General features: G+C 48.3%; 1 protein-coding gene across 1 annotated transcript; it reads right to left on the bottom strand.

The window, feature by feature from the left end:
• Positions 1-5288: 5288 nt before the first annotated feature.
• Positions 5289-9006, bottom strand: LOC117881957. Its single transcript, XM_034779843.1, has 2 exons — positions 6753-9006; positions 5289-6620 (listed from the first exon to the last, which is right to left on the bottom strand). The coding sequence occupies exons 1-2, from the start codon at positions 8871-8873 to the stop codon at positions 6549-6551; spliced, it is 2193 nt and encodes a 730-aa protein (XP_034635734.1). The 5' UTR covers positions 8874-9006; the 3' UTR covers positions 5289-6548.
• Between the last annotated feature and the right edge of the window lie 6850 nt (positions 9007-15856).

Genomic DNA, 15856 nt, shown 5'->3' on the forward strand with positions numbered 1-15856 from the left:
AACATCTCATTATTACCCCTGCACTTGGTACTGATAAGAACAAATTTAATTTTTTTTTATTAAAGCTAATGTTAAAATGATCTAATACACAAGTCAAGGAAAGAATTTCTATACATTTGGGTATAATGCTTAAATTATCCAAAAGTACAAAGTCTGATTTAAAAGTCATAAAATACCTTTAGTATATAATCTGTAATATCCCAAATTAAGGTTAATACATTTAACAATACAGTTCAAATATTAGCATCCAAACATTTGGGTACATCACTTATAAAAAGTTATGTTAAGAGTAGCTTGTGGAAAGCAAATATAGCAATCAGTATAGATTGTCCCCCAGTAATTGAGCATTTAGAATAGGTTGTCCCTCAGTAAATACAGTTCATCAGAGAAGTATTTCAGCTATTTTCCCAGTTTTGCTTCTCAATGGCACTCCAGCTCATCTCTCCTGATATTGCCGATGTCCGGTGATGTGTTCTAAATAAATGTCCCTTGATCACCTGGTGGCGTCCAATACCATGAGTTGCCGTATCAGCTGACCATAGCATTGACCAATTCTGCATTCCCACAACACTCACTCATTACTGGGATCCCATGCACCCAGGGATCCAACAATCAGCACGTGTGTTTGAACCTCGTAACCCCTAGCCCTCAAGGCATCAGCCAGAGGGGCATATTTCTTCACCTTTTGAGCTCAGGCATCACGGAAAGCTGGAGTCCTGTTCTCAAAGGGAACTGTGACATCCACCATGATGATCTTCTTCTGTTCTAGTTAGTGATGATGATGTCCAGTCGCAATTGGCTGTCCGTTCCAGGAATGGTAGAGTTCACGACAACCTTCCCCATGGGTGGCGGGATGGCTCTGACAAGATGATCTTGAATGGCATCGTCATGCAGCTGCCAGGCTCTTAAATGGGACTTGCAGCTACACAGGATGTGGGATAGCATCTCATTGGAATAGTTGCACTTCCTGCATTGCTTGTCCCAATTCCCATGGCGGATGGCTCTGTTCAGCCAGACACAGTTGAGCCGTGCCCTGTGGATGAATCTCCAGTCGGCAAATCGGGTGAAGCTGCCCCCGCCTCCATCCCGGGGAGGAAACGATTGCTGGCATCCTACTTGCACATCACCTTGAAGGTCTTGCCGTGGTCTAGCTTCCATCTCAAGTTTTCCACATACTGTCAATGGATGGCATCCTTCAGGGTCCTCTCCAACATAGTTCTAGCTCTCGGAATGATAATTGTATGCACCGTATTCTTCACCTGTTGCACCAGGACTCCCAGCTCCTGACATTCCTCACACTGTGTCCAGTGGCAGCCAAATTTTAACCCAAAACAGCCAAAATTGATCACTTTGACAACACAGGTGTGTCTGTTGATCATCTAGGCAGAGTAGGTATGTCTATGCAAATACAATCTGCTCCTAAGGTCTTTCCCACCAGTGTATCACTGGATGTTAGGGGACGGCTCATGCAGACCCTGCTTCCAATTGGAAGGAATGGGGTGAAAAGGAAATTTAGGCTGAATGTCAGGAAGAATTTCCTAAGAGTGAGACTCCTAGGCCATTGGACAATGTGTCCAATGGGTGAGGGTGGGAGAAAGAGAGAGAGGTGGCAGTCACATTGCCTGAGTCTCTTCCAACAGAACTGCACATGACACTGTAGAATTTTCTGTACAGTATAATTCTGCCTGGGGCCCATGAGATGGGCTAGCTGGGTCCTCAGGACACTCCCATCTTTAAATGCTGCCATTAAAAGAGCAAGGGTGTGCGAGAGCACAGAGAGCAAGGAAGATGGATGGGGCTGGGTGGGTTGAGGTGATGTGGCTTTGATGGGAGAAGGTTCATTTTGGTCCCCCTGCCTTCTGTCTAATTAGCCCTGGTTTAGCCAATATAATTGCAGAATGTCCTAGAAGCGACAAGGAAGCCAACACGTTTCCATATACTGTAGCCACTGCAGCAAAGTGTATCCCCCACCTGAGAGACAAGAGTGCACAGTGTCTGTGCCTGCTCTGCCTGTCCAGGGACCCAGAGCCTGCTTCTGAGTAGCACACAAACAGTAGGGTTTGCTCTCCTCCCTTAACTGGGTTACAGAGAGATTGCATTAGCAATTTGTGAGTTAGCAGAAGTTCTAAAAATGGGAGATAAAACAAAGTGTGACAGGCTAAGCAGCCCCTGTCATTGGGGATTGATCACAGTGCTAATATCCAGTGACAGTGGCACATTAATAACCCAATAACCCAGCTTTGGATATTGGCACTATCACAACTCTTTAACCTGGTAATAACTCATGGGGAAAACACTAACAGTGTCACAGTCTACCAAGCTTCCCCTAGCCAGAGAGCCAACATCAACCTCCCAGCACTGCACAGGCCAGCCTGAGCAACCCCCAACATGCCCTGTTAGCAGTAACAAACATGTATATTATGGAGTTTCCAGTCAGGATCAGGGCCCCATCGTGCTGGGTGCTGCACTGGGAGGAGAATTGTTTTGTTCGGGGCGATAGAGAACTGGGGGCAAGAGGAGTGTGAAGAGGCAAGAGGAAGAGTTCAGTGAGACAACGACTGAAATCCACAAGGTGTCAGAAAAAGAGAGATGGCTCATGAGCAGAGGTATCTGTGTGAGCCATCAGCTTAGTGAGGGCTTGCACTTGGTGTCCTGATCACGGGGACAGTTGTGCTGCTCAGAAGTCTTCCTTGGAATTGTCTTTTGAAGGGAATTTCTCCATGGTTTGAAACTGGACATTTTTGACAAAATATTTGGATTTTCTCAAAAAGTTCTGGATTTTGGTGAAACTGTTTTTCACTTTCCATTTTGATTTTGGGGTCCCCCCAATTGACAGCTCTGATTGGCTGGCTTAGTCACATGGTGGGATTTTCAAAAGTGAAAATTTCTGAAAGTGAAAAGTCTTTAAAAAAATCAGTGGAAAATGTTGAAAAACAAAAACCTGTCTTTGCTGAAACTAGGGAAATGTTCATGATGAAACAAAGCTTCTCCGCCATCTGTAGCAGGCAGAGGGTCCGCAACAATGGAGAGTGTGTAGTGATGGTGGGGGAGATACTGTCCCTCCGCTCCCTTGCCAACTAAGGCCAGTGCTTGTGAAACTGCTCGGTGCTGTCTGATGCTGGGAAAGAGCTGGGCTAATGATCCCTCTGAGTCTGTCTACTGCAGCACATGTAGGCAGAGCCAAGCTAGTTTTGACCTAGCTAGCGATAGTAGAGCACCTACTGTGCACAAATTAGCCATCCAAGCCCAATCCTGCCTGGTACATATGTCGTTGGGTGGCTAGCCCATGCCTCTGCCTGCACTGCTATGGCTACACTGCTTTGGTTAGTGAGCTAGCAGTAGCGCAGGTATGCCTACTGGTGCTGTCCTGGCTGCAGTGCAGACAGATCCTCAAGGAATGGCTGGCCCCAGGCACCTGCTACTGCTGCAGCCACTGCAAGGGAGCTCCCCTGTGACCGACATTTAGGGTTACCATACATCTGGATTTTCCCAGACAAAGCTTCTTTTTTGAGCTTCCTTTCTCTGTCCAGATGGATATCAAACAACAGGCAATGTCCAAGGGTTTTGCAGAGTGGACAAGGAGCAGTTCAGAAAGAGTCCCGACTGGTCCTCTTCCCAATTGGTCCCTCCCTTGCATCTGCAGCTGACTGGTCCATTCTCCTGCAAGCCACAACTGCCAGATCCCACCCACCCAGACCCAGCTCCTAGCACTGGGAACGGGAGGTCCCGGAGGGAGGCGCTGACTGAAAGCTGTCGCTGTGGCCTGTGCTTAGGCCAGCCACCCTGCCATCATGGAAGGGAGTGACGTTGTCCCACACCCCCAGTGAGTATCCCTGCCACAAGTATCTCCTCCAGCTCTCCCAACTGTACCCCCCCACAACTCCCCACCCTCCGCCAGTGTTAATGCACTTCAACCAGTTACCCCTTGCTATGGAGATTTAGATGAGTTTGGTAAGTTGCAGGAAGGAGCAGCATTGTGAGGAGCGAGTTGAGTGGGGGATATATGCCAAAGAATCCCCAGGCTGCGGATGACGCTGTGATCACAGTGCACAGTGATGGGAGCTGCAGACTCCTCATTTGCAGCCTCGCCCCAGGTGCTAAGAAGGGCTTTGGTGAGGGGCCCTAAAGGGAACAGACATGGACAATGCAGCTTGCTTTTCTGACTGTGCTGATGAGGTGCTGGAAAGGTGGGGGTTAGAACTGGGGTATGTGGCATTTGTGAAATGCCTGAGGGTATGTCTGCACTGCAATGTAATCCCAGGCTCGAGTCCCACAAATCTATACACAAATCTATCTGACTTGGGCCAGTAAGCCCTATGTACTCAGGGCCTAGGATTCGGCAAGGGCAGTGGATCTAAGATCAAGTCCCAGTGGGTGCATCATTTTGTAGTGTGGATGCAGCTCAGGCCCAGGTCCCCGACACTCATATCCTGAGAGTCTGCCAATGCTATTCCACAATCCCATGGGCCAGTGTTCCTAGCCTTTCTAATCCAAGACTAGCCAACTGACTCCCAAGAAACAGAAGATACTCCCTGGTTCAAGTCCAGCTTCTCTGTGTTTAACCCTCCCATTTTACCCTGATCACTGAGCTGCAAGCAGAGTGAACTGTCTCCTGCATTAGCTATTGTTAGGTAAAAAAGCAAGTCCTCACTCACCTCTCCAGCACCTGAGTTCGTGCGGAGTTGGTATGGGGCTCACAATCTGTCAGAGACCAGACACCAATTCGTTGATCAACGGGCTCACACTATCCTTAGCTTGAAAGGCTTCAGAGTAAGTGTGGCAAGTTTATTAGGGGTGAGCATCAATATTTATACACAGAAGTAAACAAAGTGATTAACAGATCATAATGGTCATGCATAATCAATCAAGATTCTACAGGATAAAACAGATTAAAATGTAAATTCAAAAAGAGAAAAGGGGAGATGGCTACTTAAGGGGAGGGGGCATGTCATGAGTAGTTCGCAGGTCAGAGCTTTGATTAAAAGTTCAGACAGAGACATCAAGTCTGGGTTAAGTTTAAGCTCATCAAAAGTTCAGACTCAACATTCCTCCATTTGTAGCTTTGGGATAACTATTTACCAAAAGCTACACCCCATTTTAAGGAGCCAAGGGCCGCTTGGCAATTTCAGCCTGGGCCAACTCGAAGAGAGTAAGGCCCTTGGCTGAAGTAGGAAAAGAATAAACTGACCCACATGAGTCTATGAGGGAGGGGACACACTGAATACAGCAACACAGTATTATAAGGATTACTATGGCCCCAACAATACCCACCAAGAGTTTTTTAACCCACCCAAATCCAGGCAGCCAATTCCATAAGGCTCCCCACCAATCATAAGGTGGCTGGCCAGAGGAGTAGTTCTTAGCCATTTCCCTTAGATGTTTGGTACGTTGAAAAGTGTCAGAGTAGGTGTCATTTACAAAAACACAGCATTCTTCATTTATAAGGGCGCAAGTTCCTCCCTGGGCTGCTAACATTATGTCTAAAGCCATTCGGTTTTGCAAAGCTAACTGGCGCAGCTGGGACATTTCCCCGGCCTGATTCTCAAATATGGTCACAGTTTCATTGGTTAAAGATTCTAGTAGTCCCTGTAGACGGATGACACCACCCCTCAAGCTAATGAGACCAGCCCACCGCTGCCACGACAAACCATCACGGATATTAATATCTCTGAAGGTTTCACGAACGTGGGGAAAATGAGGGGGAGTGAGGGAGATGCGAGAAGGCGGTGTTAGCCACGCTAAATAACATGACCCTGCCCAATCAGGGGAGAGAAAGTAATAAGCTTTGGGCCTGCACACCCAGTATGTTCCATACAATGCGTTTCGGGTATTCCATTTCTCAAAGTAGGAGGTAACCCACCACCCGTTGGACCACTGTTCCCCTGGTAACGCAGAGGGGTCGTTGTGCGAACTGCAGAGGCACAATTTGGTAGTGGTGTTTTCAAAGGGCAGTGTAGTACTGCTTGAGCAGTTGTAGAAGGCAATCGTATGTCCCTTAGCAATTAGTTGGACACCCTCGTGATCTGAGCAGGGCTTCTTAAAAGCTGACTCTGAAGGCTTGCCCACCCATGAAAAAGTTGGATCGGGGTGAGGGATCCACATATGGGATAAGTGGGATGCGCAAGGCTTGAAGCCAAGATTTTTACTAAAGGCGGTGCCATTAAAATACATGTTGCATTTACTTGTTCCCACAAAAGTTGACCCCTTTTCTTTAACAAAACACAGTGATCCTGTCTGATTGGTTACCCTGAGATATCTGTTAATTGGCACTCCTGTTTTGTTCCATGTAAGATTGTGTTGGACTGGATCTTTTACTCTAGCCGGTGGCATCCAAGTCATATTAGCAGTGGTCAGGGGAATGGGTGTGAAGGGGAGTCCCTGTTCTGCATTTACTGGAAATTGAGTACATACCCAGCAATTACTTCTATTTCCTAAAATATGAGTTTTAACCTCGTGGGAATATCTAATAAAAGCATTATCTTCATAGGCAGAAAATAAACTAAAAAGGCATAATAAAAAACATACAGTTGTCAGAATAAAGGGTCCTCTCATTTTTGCCGAGTCAATTTAAGTCTGATGTCTGAAAGAGGTAAGCTGGTCCACTGGTCGGAGGCAGTGTCCTCAGTTAGGGTGACCAGACAGCAAATGTGAAAAATCGGGACAGGGGGTGGGGGGTAATAGGAGCCTATATAAGAAAAAGACCCAAAAATCGGGACTGTCCCTATAAAATCGGGACATCTGGTCACCCTATCCTCAGTGGTGGCAAGAGCTGCTGGTCCGTCACTGTGGTCCACTACGGCTGGCTTGACGTGGGAGTGGTGGATCCAGGATTTGCGTCCTTCCAGGAACACTGCAGTCTGGGTTGTTAAAAGAACCTGGTGGGGTCCAGTAAACCTCGGCTGGAGGGTGTCGCCACGAACGAACTTTTTGGCCCAGACGAAGTCCCCTGGTTGGAACGGGTGGATCTGTTCTTCCAGCGGCACGGTCTGGGAAAACTGCAAGGCTTTCCAAAGGGTACGGAGGCGAGCCTGTAGGGAGAGAAACTGGCACGCGGTCATATGATCCCCTCCCAATAGTGAAACATCAGCACATGGTAGTGCCCCGCCTTTGAAAGGGGGGTGTCCATAGAGCAGTTCAAAGGGGGATAATCCCAATACACGGGTTGGGCGAGTATGAAGGTGAAACAGGACCAAGGGAAGTACCTGAGGCCACTTTAACCCTGTTTCCTGACAGTATTTAGCCAATGTAAACTTAAGCTCCCTATTCATATGCTCAACTTTCCCGCTAGACTGGGGGTGGTAGGGTGTATGAAAGGAGTGTGAAATGCCCAGTCCTTGTTCTAAACGGCCAAGGACATGACCAGTAAAGTGAGGTCCGCGATCTGAGTCAAGCACGAGAGGGATGCCAAAACGGGGTACAATGTCTCTAAGGAGAATCTTCGCCACTGTGGCAGCAGTACAATTAGCAGTAGGAAAAGCTTCGACCCAGGAAGTCAGAGGGCAAACCAAAACAAGGAGGTGCTTTTTCCCAAAAGCCTTTGGCATATCTGCAAAGTCAATTTGAAGATGTTGAAATGGAGCAGCAGGCGGAGGTCTTCCACCCTTAATTTTGTTAAGAGGCAGAGCAGGTCCATTACGCTGACATGTGCTGCATGCTTTCACTATTGACAGGCAGTAGGGTTGAATGCCTGGAGCATACCAAAAGCGAGCGATGGTGTCCACAAGGGCGTGCGTGCCGTAGTGACCCCCCTTATCATGGTGCCAGCGAACTGCCACGGGGTATGTGGAGCGAGGGAGGCAGGCTCGGCCATCCGGCATAAGCCAGGTCCCTTTGACCAGAGTGGCTCCGAGGCTCTCCCACGACTGTAGTTCAGCAGCGGGTACTGGTACGGGGTGCGGTGGAGTAAAGGAGGAGGCTGCAATAGCCAACGTGGGCAGGGCTAAGGGTAAGACGGCAGCCATCATGGCGGAGGCATCAGCCAGGGCATTCCCACGGGTGACGGGGCTATCATCTTTAGTATGGGCCCGGCAGTGAACTACAGCCAGGACCGAGGGTTCTTGGAGGGCGTCCAAAAGCTTGTGGATGAGGGGGAGGTGCTGAATGGGTTTACCGGCAGCTGTCTGGAAACCTCGAAACTTCCAGAGGTGGATGTGACAATGCACAACTCCAAAAGCATACTTTCTATCAGTAAAAATGGTAACGGTCTTACCAGCGGCCAACTGGCAAGCTCGGGCCAGGGCATAGAGTTCGGCAGCTTGGGCTCCCCAGTTGCCTGGCAGTGAGGCGGCCTCTTGAATATCCCATTCAGAGGTGACTGCAAAACCGGTGAAACGCTTGCCATCAACATAGAAGGAGCTTCCGTCCGAGAAGAGGATGCAATCAGGGTTGTCCAGTGGCACGTCAAACAGGTTGTCCCTTATCTGTAAGATGCTATAAACTACTTCCACACAGTCGTGCTGATCCTGGAGCACTGGCAGGTCAGGAAGCAAGGTAGCTGGATTAAGGGGCCCACACCTTTCAAAAATTAGGTTAGTGTCTTCTAAGAGTTTGGCCTCTAGCTGTTGCTGACAATGGGCCGAAAAGACTTGGGTTGTGCCCCTACGCAGAAGGGCTGACAAGGCATGAGAGGTCCAAACCATGGTAAAATGACCCAGGGTCAGGCTCTTTGCCTTTGTGATCAGCAGGGCAGCTGCTGCCAGAGTCCGGGTGCAGGATGGGGTTCCCTGAGCGACAGGGTCGATCTGCTGAGAGTAAAAAGCAAGCGGGAAATGGTGGGGCCCGCTCAGCTGGGTAAGGACGCCACTAGCAATTCCGCCCCTCTCGTGGACAAAAAGGTGAAAGGGTTTGCTGTAATTGGGGGGGTGGAGAGACATGGAGGAGGCCACACTGTCCTTGAGTAACTGAAAGGCTTGGATTGTGTCCGGGGACCACTGCAAAGGGTCAGGAGCAAGGTTAGCAGTGAGTCGGTGGAGCGGTTTGCTTAACTCCCCTCAGGACGGCAACCAGGGGCGACAGAAGCCATTTAATCCTAAGAAACCTCGAAGTTGTTTCTTGGTGTTTGGCAGAGGGCAGTTTTGGATAGTCTTTATGCGGACTGGGTCCATTTGTCTCCCCTCTGGGGTTAACAGGAAGCCCAGATATCGGACCTTCTGTGAGACCCACTGAATCTTGTTAGGGTCTACCTTGTGGCCTCTGGTGTGTAGGTATAATAAAAGTGCCTTGCCATCGATGCGGAGGGCAGCTTCTTCGCGGTTACCTAATAGGATGTCATCTACGTACAGGACTAACGTGGATCCCTGCGGACTGGTGAAGCCTTTCAAGTCATGGCGGAGGCATTGGCTGAAAATCGTGGGGCTGTCTCTGTAGCCTTGAGGAAGTCGTTGCCAGACATAACTTTGTTCCTCCCAGGTGAAACCAAAGAGATACTGAGAGTCTGGGTGCACAGGAATGCTGAAAAAGGCTGATTTTAAGTCAATAACAGTGAACCACTCAGCATCCCAGGGGATTTGGCTGATGATAGTAGCTGGATCAGGAACTACTGCATGAAGAGGGACCACATACTGATTAACAACCCGTAGATCCTGTACAAAGCGCCAACGAATAGGGTCTCCGTCCTTTTTAGGAGGCTTTTTGACAGGCACTATAGGGGTGTTACAGGGAGTGCGCTGAGGGCGGACTAGCTTTTGTGCAATGAATCCCTCGATAATGGGGCGGATGCCCTCCCGGGCTTCCAGCGACAGGGGGTATTGAGGGACTGACGGGGAGGTTAAGGAGGGCTTCACTTGAATCCTTACTGGCTCTGCCGAAAGGAGCAGGCCAACATCAGTGTCAGAAATTCCCCAGAGGGTTAAAGGCAAGTCAGTGAGGTCAGGGGAGAGGGGGGGGGGGTTTCCCAATTACCCTGAGTTGGGGCCGAATCTCCTAACACTGTCATCAATAATCCTAACCCTTCAGGAGTGCAGGTTAAAGTAGCCTCAAGCTTACAGAGTAAATCCCGGCCCATCAAAGGGATCGGACAAGCTGGGGAAAAAAGAAAACGGTGAGAAAAACATTTATCAGCATAAATAACATTTAGAGGCAAAGTGAGTCCCAGAGACTGTGGGTTGCCCTCCACCCCAGTTGCAGTTTTAACCTCAGAGGATAGCCAGGGAGAGGGGGCATGATTTAAAAGAGAGAAAGTAGCTCCAGTATCAGTGAGGAAGGAGACAGGCAGTCCTTGGACTGAAAGGGTTAGACAAGGCTCTTTGCTGGGAGGGGAGAAAGTGAGGAAGGAGCCGGCTAAAGACATTAAGGAAATAAGACCATCACATTGTTTGCCTTCGCCCCCGGGGTACCGTCATTGAGGAGGCTGAGTTTGCTGCAGCTGCTGCTGTTGCCCGTAGTTGATCCAGGCCTGGGGAACGGGCTGAGCTGGTGGTGCAGGGGTGTATTCGTCCCTGGTGTAAGTATCTGCGGATGCGACCGGACCCTCTGGGCGTCCCCAGGGGCATTCACGTTTAAAGTGACTGGGCTGTCCGCACTGAAAACAATTTCCTGGTGGCTGGGGTTGCCAGGACCCTCTTCCCCGAGCATCCTGAAATCCCCTGCCACGGCCACGGCCTCTGCCTCGAACACCGCCGCGAAAAGCTAAAGCCATCAACTTATATTCTTCCTTTTTCTCTTTCTTTTTACTACTTTCCCTTTCTTTCTCCCATGCAAAATCAGCTATGTCCAACACTGAAGTGACTGACTCACCTCCCCAACCAGGGCGAAACTTTAAGAAATAATCCCTTACAGGAGGCACTGACTGATTTACAAAAAACAAAATAAGAGTAGGGTGGTCTGCTTCTCTCTCAGGATCCATCTGAGTGAACATTCGGGCCCCCTCCAATAGCCTCGACCAGAACTTTCTGGGTGGCTCATCAGATTCCTGCCGAATCTGCATGAACTTAGCCTGATTAGGCGAGCGGCGAGCCATTTCTTTGAGTCTCTCTAACAATCGCTCTCGATCTGTTCGCAGCTGAGTCAGCCTTGGCTGACTCCAGTCTAGGGGATTCCAGCCAGCGGCTTGATCCCGCCTATCCATCCAAGTAGTATTAACCGCATCGCTATCCCCCCATGTCCTTTCTGCCATCCACAATCTACTACGTTCCTCTCCGGTCAAAACTCTACTTAACAACTGATCTACATCCGTATAAGTAGGATTATGACTTGAAAACAATCTTTCTAAAAGTTCTGTGATCTTTCGGGGATTTTCCCCAAAGGACCCTGACAACCGTCCCCACTCTTTCAAGTCCCATTCTAGCCATCCTTTATATTCCACAATATTAGTATGTTGTAACTGGCCATCATTGCCCACAAAAGGTTGGTCGTGCACCTGTAAAGGCATTTCTCTACTTACACCTTTATCACTCACAAAAGGTTTGGCGGAGGCAGCCTCTGGGCTATCCTCAGGGGAGGGGTATGCAACCTGCTGCATCTGCTTGATCTTTTGCCTAGTAATTACTCCTCCCGAGGTGTGCCCTTCCATTTCCCCCTTATCCCTCTGCAGAGATTCCGATCTGGAGTCCTGCAGATTCCCCTCTGCGCCCTGGAGAGAGTCCCCCTGCGGAGGAATAGGGGCAGGTGCAGTGGGGACCAACTGACGAGTCAAAACACGCCGTGGTTTACACCCTTCATCAAAATAACATGGAGGGGGTTCACTCTCGGGAGAATACCTGACTGCCATAATTTTTAAAGATTTCCACAGCTCTGCTGCTGTGTCCCAACAAAACCAGTAACATAACTGTTCCAGATGGTCTTTTTTGATCTGGCCCCTTACTCCTCTTAAGGCAGCCTGTTCGAAAGAGCCATACGAAGGCCACCTCATCTCCGGGTCGGCCAATACCGCGGTATACCCAGTCCAATTCCTTACACACAGTGTGTACAACTTCCTCCTAGACATTCCTGTCTGTACTGGGAGTTTCCCTTCATTCCATAACTTATTTACAATCCCCAACGGACTCTCAAGAGGCACGCTAGTCCCTTGACCCATGGTGTCTGACAGGAGCCCTCCAACTGGCGTTTATCCTGCTGTCCAGTACACGACCCCTCGATATTGAATTGGCTGGGAGAAATCTCCCGTGGCGCCTGCCAATTCGTATATGAGTGGTCTGACCACTGGACAGAGGCACCGCACCAGAAGGAAATCCCGGACGAGCCCCCAAATTGTTAGGTAAAAAAGCAAGTCCTCACTCACCTCTCCAGCACCCAAGTTCGTGCGGAGTTGGTATGGGGCTCACAATCTGTCAGAGACCAGACACCAATTCGTTGATCAACGGGCTCACACTATCCTTAGCTTGAAAGGCTTCAGAGTAAGTGTGGCAAGTTTATTAGGGGTGAGCATCAATATTTATACACAGAAGTAAACAAAATGATTAACAGATCATAATGGTCATGCATAATCAATCAAGATTCTACAGGATAAAACAGGTTAAAATGTAAATTCAAAAAGAGAAAAGGGGAGATGGCTACTTAAGGGGAGGAGGGGTGTCATGAGTAGTTCGCAGGTCAGAGCTTTGATTAAAAGTTCAGACAGAGACATCAAGTCTGGGTTAAGTTTAAGCTCATCAAAAGTTCAGACTCAACACTATGGCCACTGATAAGAAGGACTCCTTTGCTAAATGCACTGCTTCCTGCTCATGGGACCACAGACAGATTCTGGCAAATCTGTAGTGTGAGGCAAGCAAGACGTATGACTTCAGGAGGAGCACCGGAAATGACCATGTGTACCAAGAAATAGCGGCCAAGCTGTCAGTGCTGGGGATTAAAGGAACTGGTGACTAGTGCAGGGAGTGGATTAAGTGCTCAGGAGTGAATGTTAGAAAGCCAGGGATGAGAACAGCACCTCTGGGAATTCCCCATCAACCTGCCTCTTTTACGAGGACTGTGACTGAGCCGTAGTAGTTCATAATGGCCTGGTCAGCTGGGATGATGACCTTCTGTCCCAGAGTTTAGTACAGGACCAGAAAGGAACCAGCAGCATCAGGCTAGCAAAGGGACTGGTGCTCACCCCTATCCCTGAGAAGGCTGCAGCATGTCCTGGGTCCATACTCAGAGGAGCTGTTTGATGAACACCAGAGGAGTAGCCCCTCCATGGTACCATGTCCCCCAGAACAGGAATGCATTAGACAATACCATGGTTGGATGGCCCATGCAACTGGGACTGAACACTAATTGGACATGGCAAATGTACTCCTAGCCATTCTCCACCACTGTATAGCAGTGCTAAGCGCATGCTAAACATGCTGAAAAGGGAACTGAGAATGGAGGGTCATGCACAAGTACGGAATTCATTTGTTTGCACGTCTTTCACTGGTTTGCACTGTTCAGTGTTTTGTTTATGCACCTTATTTAATTACAAGTTTTGGTGTTGGTTTACTACTGGAGTTTTGGTGTTGTGATGGCAGTGGGACTGCCGGACAATGCTTTAATATTACTTGGGCTTTTTTTAATACATCCAGGTTCACAACTAAAGGCTTTTATTTTATTAAAGTTTATTGCTATATCTGGAGCACATCATCTAATGTGTATTTCAGAGACATGACAAGGCACAACTAGGAAGCTGTATCCAAGCACAATTCCTCAATATATCTATTCAGCTCAATCCAAAATAAAAATACACAATTCATGTCACACAAACCACTTCCCCCAAACCCATTGTGTAACCTGTTATCTCATCCACAATTAACAATTCATGACAATCACACACCTTCCCGTTGGTAGCGTACAGTGAGAGTACTGCGTTTATTGGAAAAAGTGGTATACAAATACATCAATAAATATACTATTCTCTCCTTCCACTGGCCAGGCAAGTCCATACTGTGGGTGCATAAAGCATCTTGCCCATGTGCATCCTGCTCCAGCTGTGAGGAGGTGCACCTTCTCGCTGAGTGTACCAGTTCAGCACAGGTCCATTGAGGGGCAAATGGCTCAACTCTGGAATCACAAAGGCCACCACTGATGCAGATAGCATTGATGACACTGGAATCAAAATGGTTCTGTAAACAGTGCCAGCTGGATTTCAATCTGCCAAACACACATTAAGCCTTCTTTTACCAGGGCCTCTGAGATCAGGATATGGTTTGCTAAGCCAAAACCAAAAGGGGAATGCCGTGTCCCCTAGAAGAACAGTGGGGACAGGTGCTCCATTTATGACAAGCTTATTTGTTGGGAATAATGTCTCAGCCTGCTCATGAAGGTAGATTTCCGACTGGGAGAAAATACTGGCATCATGAACTTTTCCAAAGCATCCATAAAGCAGGTGTCCATAAATCATCCTCCACGAGGGAATGCATACCAATAGAGTAGTACCCTCTGCATGTAACATACTTAATGTGCTATTTGAGGAGGGCAAGCTATGGACACCTGAGTCCCATCAATGGCCCTGCCACAGTCTGGAAATCACATTGTCTCAAAATCAGCAGTTACTTTAGGGATATTGCACCGTCCAGTTTTAGTGCCCCCACTACAGAAGGGATATGGACAAATTGGAAAGAATCCAGTGGAGGGCAACAAAAATTATTAGGAGGCTGGAGCACGTGACTTATGAGGAGAGGGTGAGGGAAATGGGATTGTTTAGTCTTCAGAAGAGAAGAGTGAGGGGGGATTTGATAGCAGCCGCTAGGCTGTTATCAGTGGTGGCAGATAACAGAACAAGAAGCAACGGTTTCAAGTTGCAGTGCAGAAGGTCTAGGTTGGATATTAGGAAACACTATTTCACTAGGAGGGTGGTGAAGCACTAGAATGGGTTACCTCGGGAGGTGGTGGAATCTCCATCCTTAGAGGTTTTTAAGGCCTGGCTTGACAAAGCCTTGGATGGGATGATTTAGTTGGTGTTGGTCCTGCTTTGAGCAGGGGATTGGACTAGATGATCTCCTGAGGTCTCTTCCAACCCTAATATTCTATGATTCTATGATCTTATATTGTTTATGCCCAGCACCTGTGGGTAAATCACATGCCTGATTGCCTCAGAAACCTCTGCCACTACTTTACCAACAGCTGACTTTCCAACACCAAATTTGTTCGCAGTGGGCCTGTAGCAGTCTGAAGTAGCCAGTTTCCAGATAGTTATAGTGACCTGCTTCTAGACTGGCATAGCTATACTCATGCATATGTCATAATGCTGGAGCAAGCTGTTCACAAAGCTCCAGAAATATAGCTTTATTTATCAGAAAGTTCTGAACCCACTGCTGGTCATCCCAGGGCCTCATGATGATGCAACCCCACTAGTCTGTGCTTATGGTCCTGCACCAGAAGCACCTGTCTATGTAGGGAGCTTCAGTGGCTTGCCTGAGAGCCGTGAGCAGCATCAGCCAGTTCAAGTCTGACATTTCTTTACTGTCCTCCTGCTCCAAAAGGTGCCTTTAGTAGGTCAGAAAATGCAGCTGAAATGTCCTGCAGTGTCTCCTGAATGAATCATAGACTATCAGGGTTGGAAGGAACCTAGTCCAACCCCCTGCTTAAAGCAGGACCAATCCCCAACTAAATCATCCCAGCCAGGGCTTTGTCAAGCCTGACCCTAAAAACCTCTAAGGAAGGAGATTCCACCACCTCCCTAGGTAACCTGTTCTAGTGCTTCACCACTCTCCTAGTGAAAAAGTTTTTCCTAATATCCAACCTAAATCTCCCCCACTGCTACTTGAGACCATTACTCCTTGTCCTGTCATCTGCTACCACTGAGAATAGTCTAGATCCATCCTCTTTGGAACCCCCTTTCAGGTAGTTAAAAGCAGCTATCAAATCCCCACTCATTCTTCTCTTCTGCAGACTAAACAATCCAAGTTCCCTCAGCCTCTCCTCATAAGACACGTGCTCCAGCCTCCTAATAATTTTTTTT

This window comes from Trachemys scripta, chromosome 8 (assembly GCF_013100865.1).
Source record: "Trachemys scripta elegans isolate TJP31775 chromosome 8, CAS_Tse_1.0, whole genome shotgun sequence".
Classification (NCBI taxonomy): domain Eukaryota; kingdom Metazoa; phylum Chordata; order Testudines; family Emydidae; genus Trachemys; species Trachemys scripta.

Excerpts from the sequence above, each read along its gene's own strand:
- LOC117881957 (XM_034779843.1), bottom strand. The coding sequence starts at position 8,873 with ATGTCTCTCCACCCCCCCAATTACAGCAAACCCTTTCACCTTTTTGTC. Across the intron at positions 6,621-6,752 it reads CAGCTCTTGCCACCACTGAG|GACACTGCCTCCGACCAGTG; the intron begins GATAGGGTGACC and ends ACCCTAACTGAG.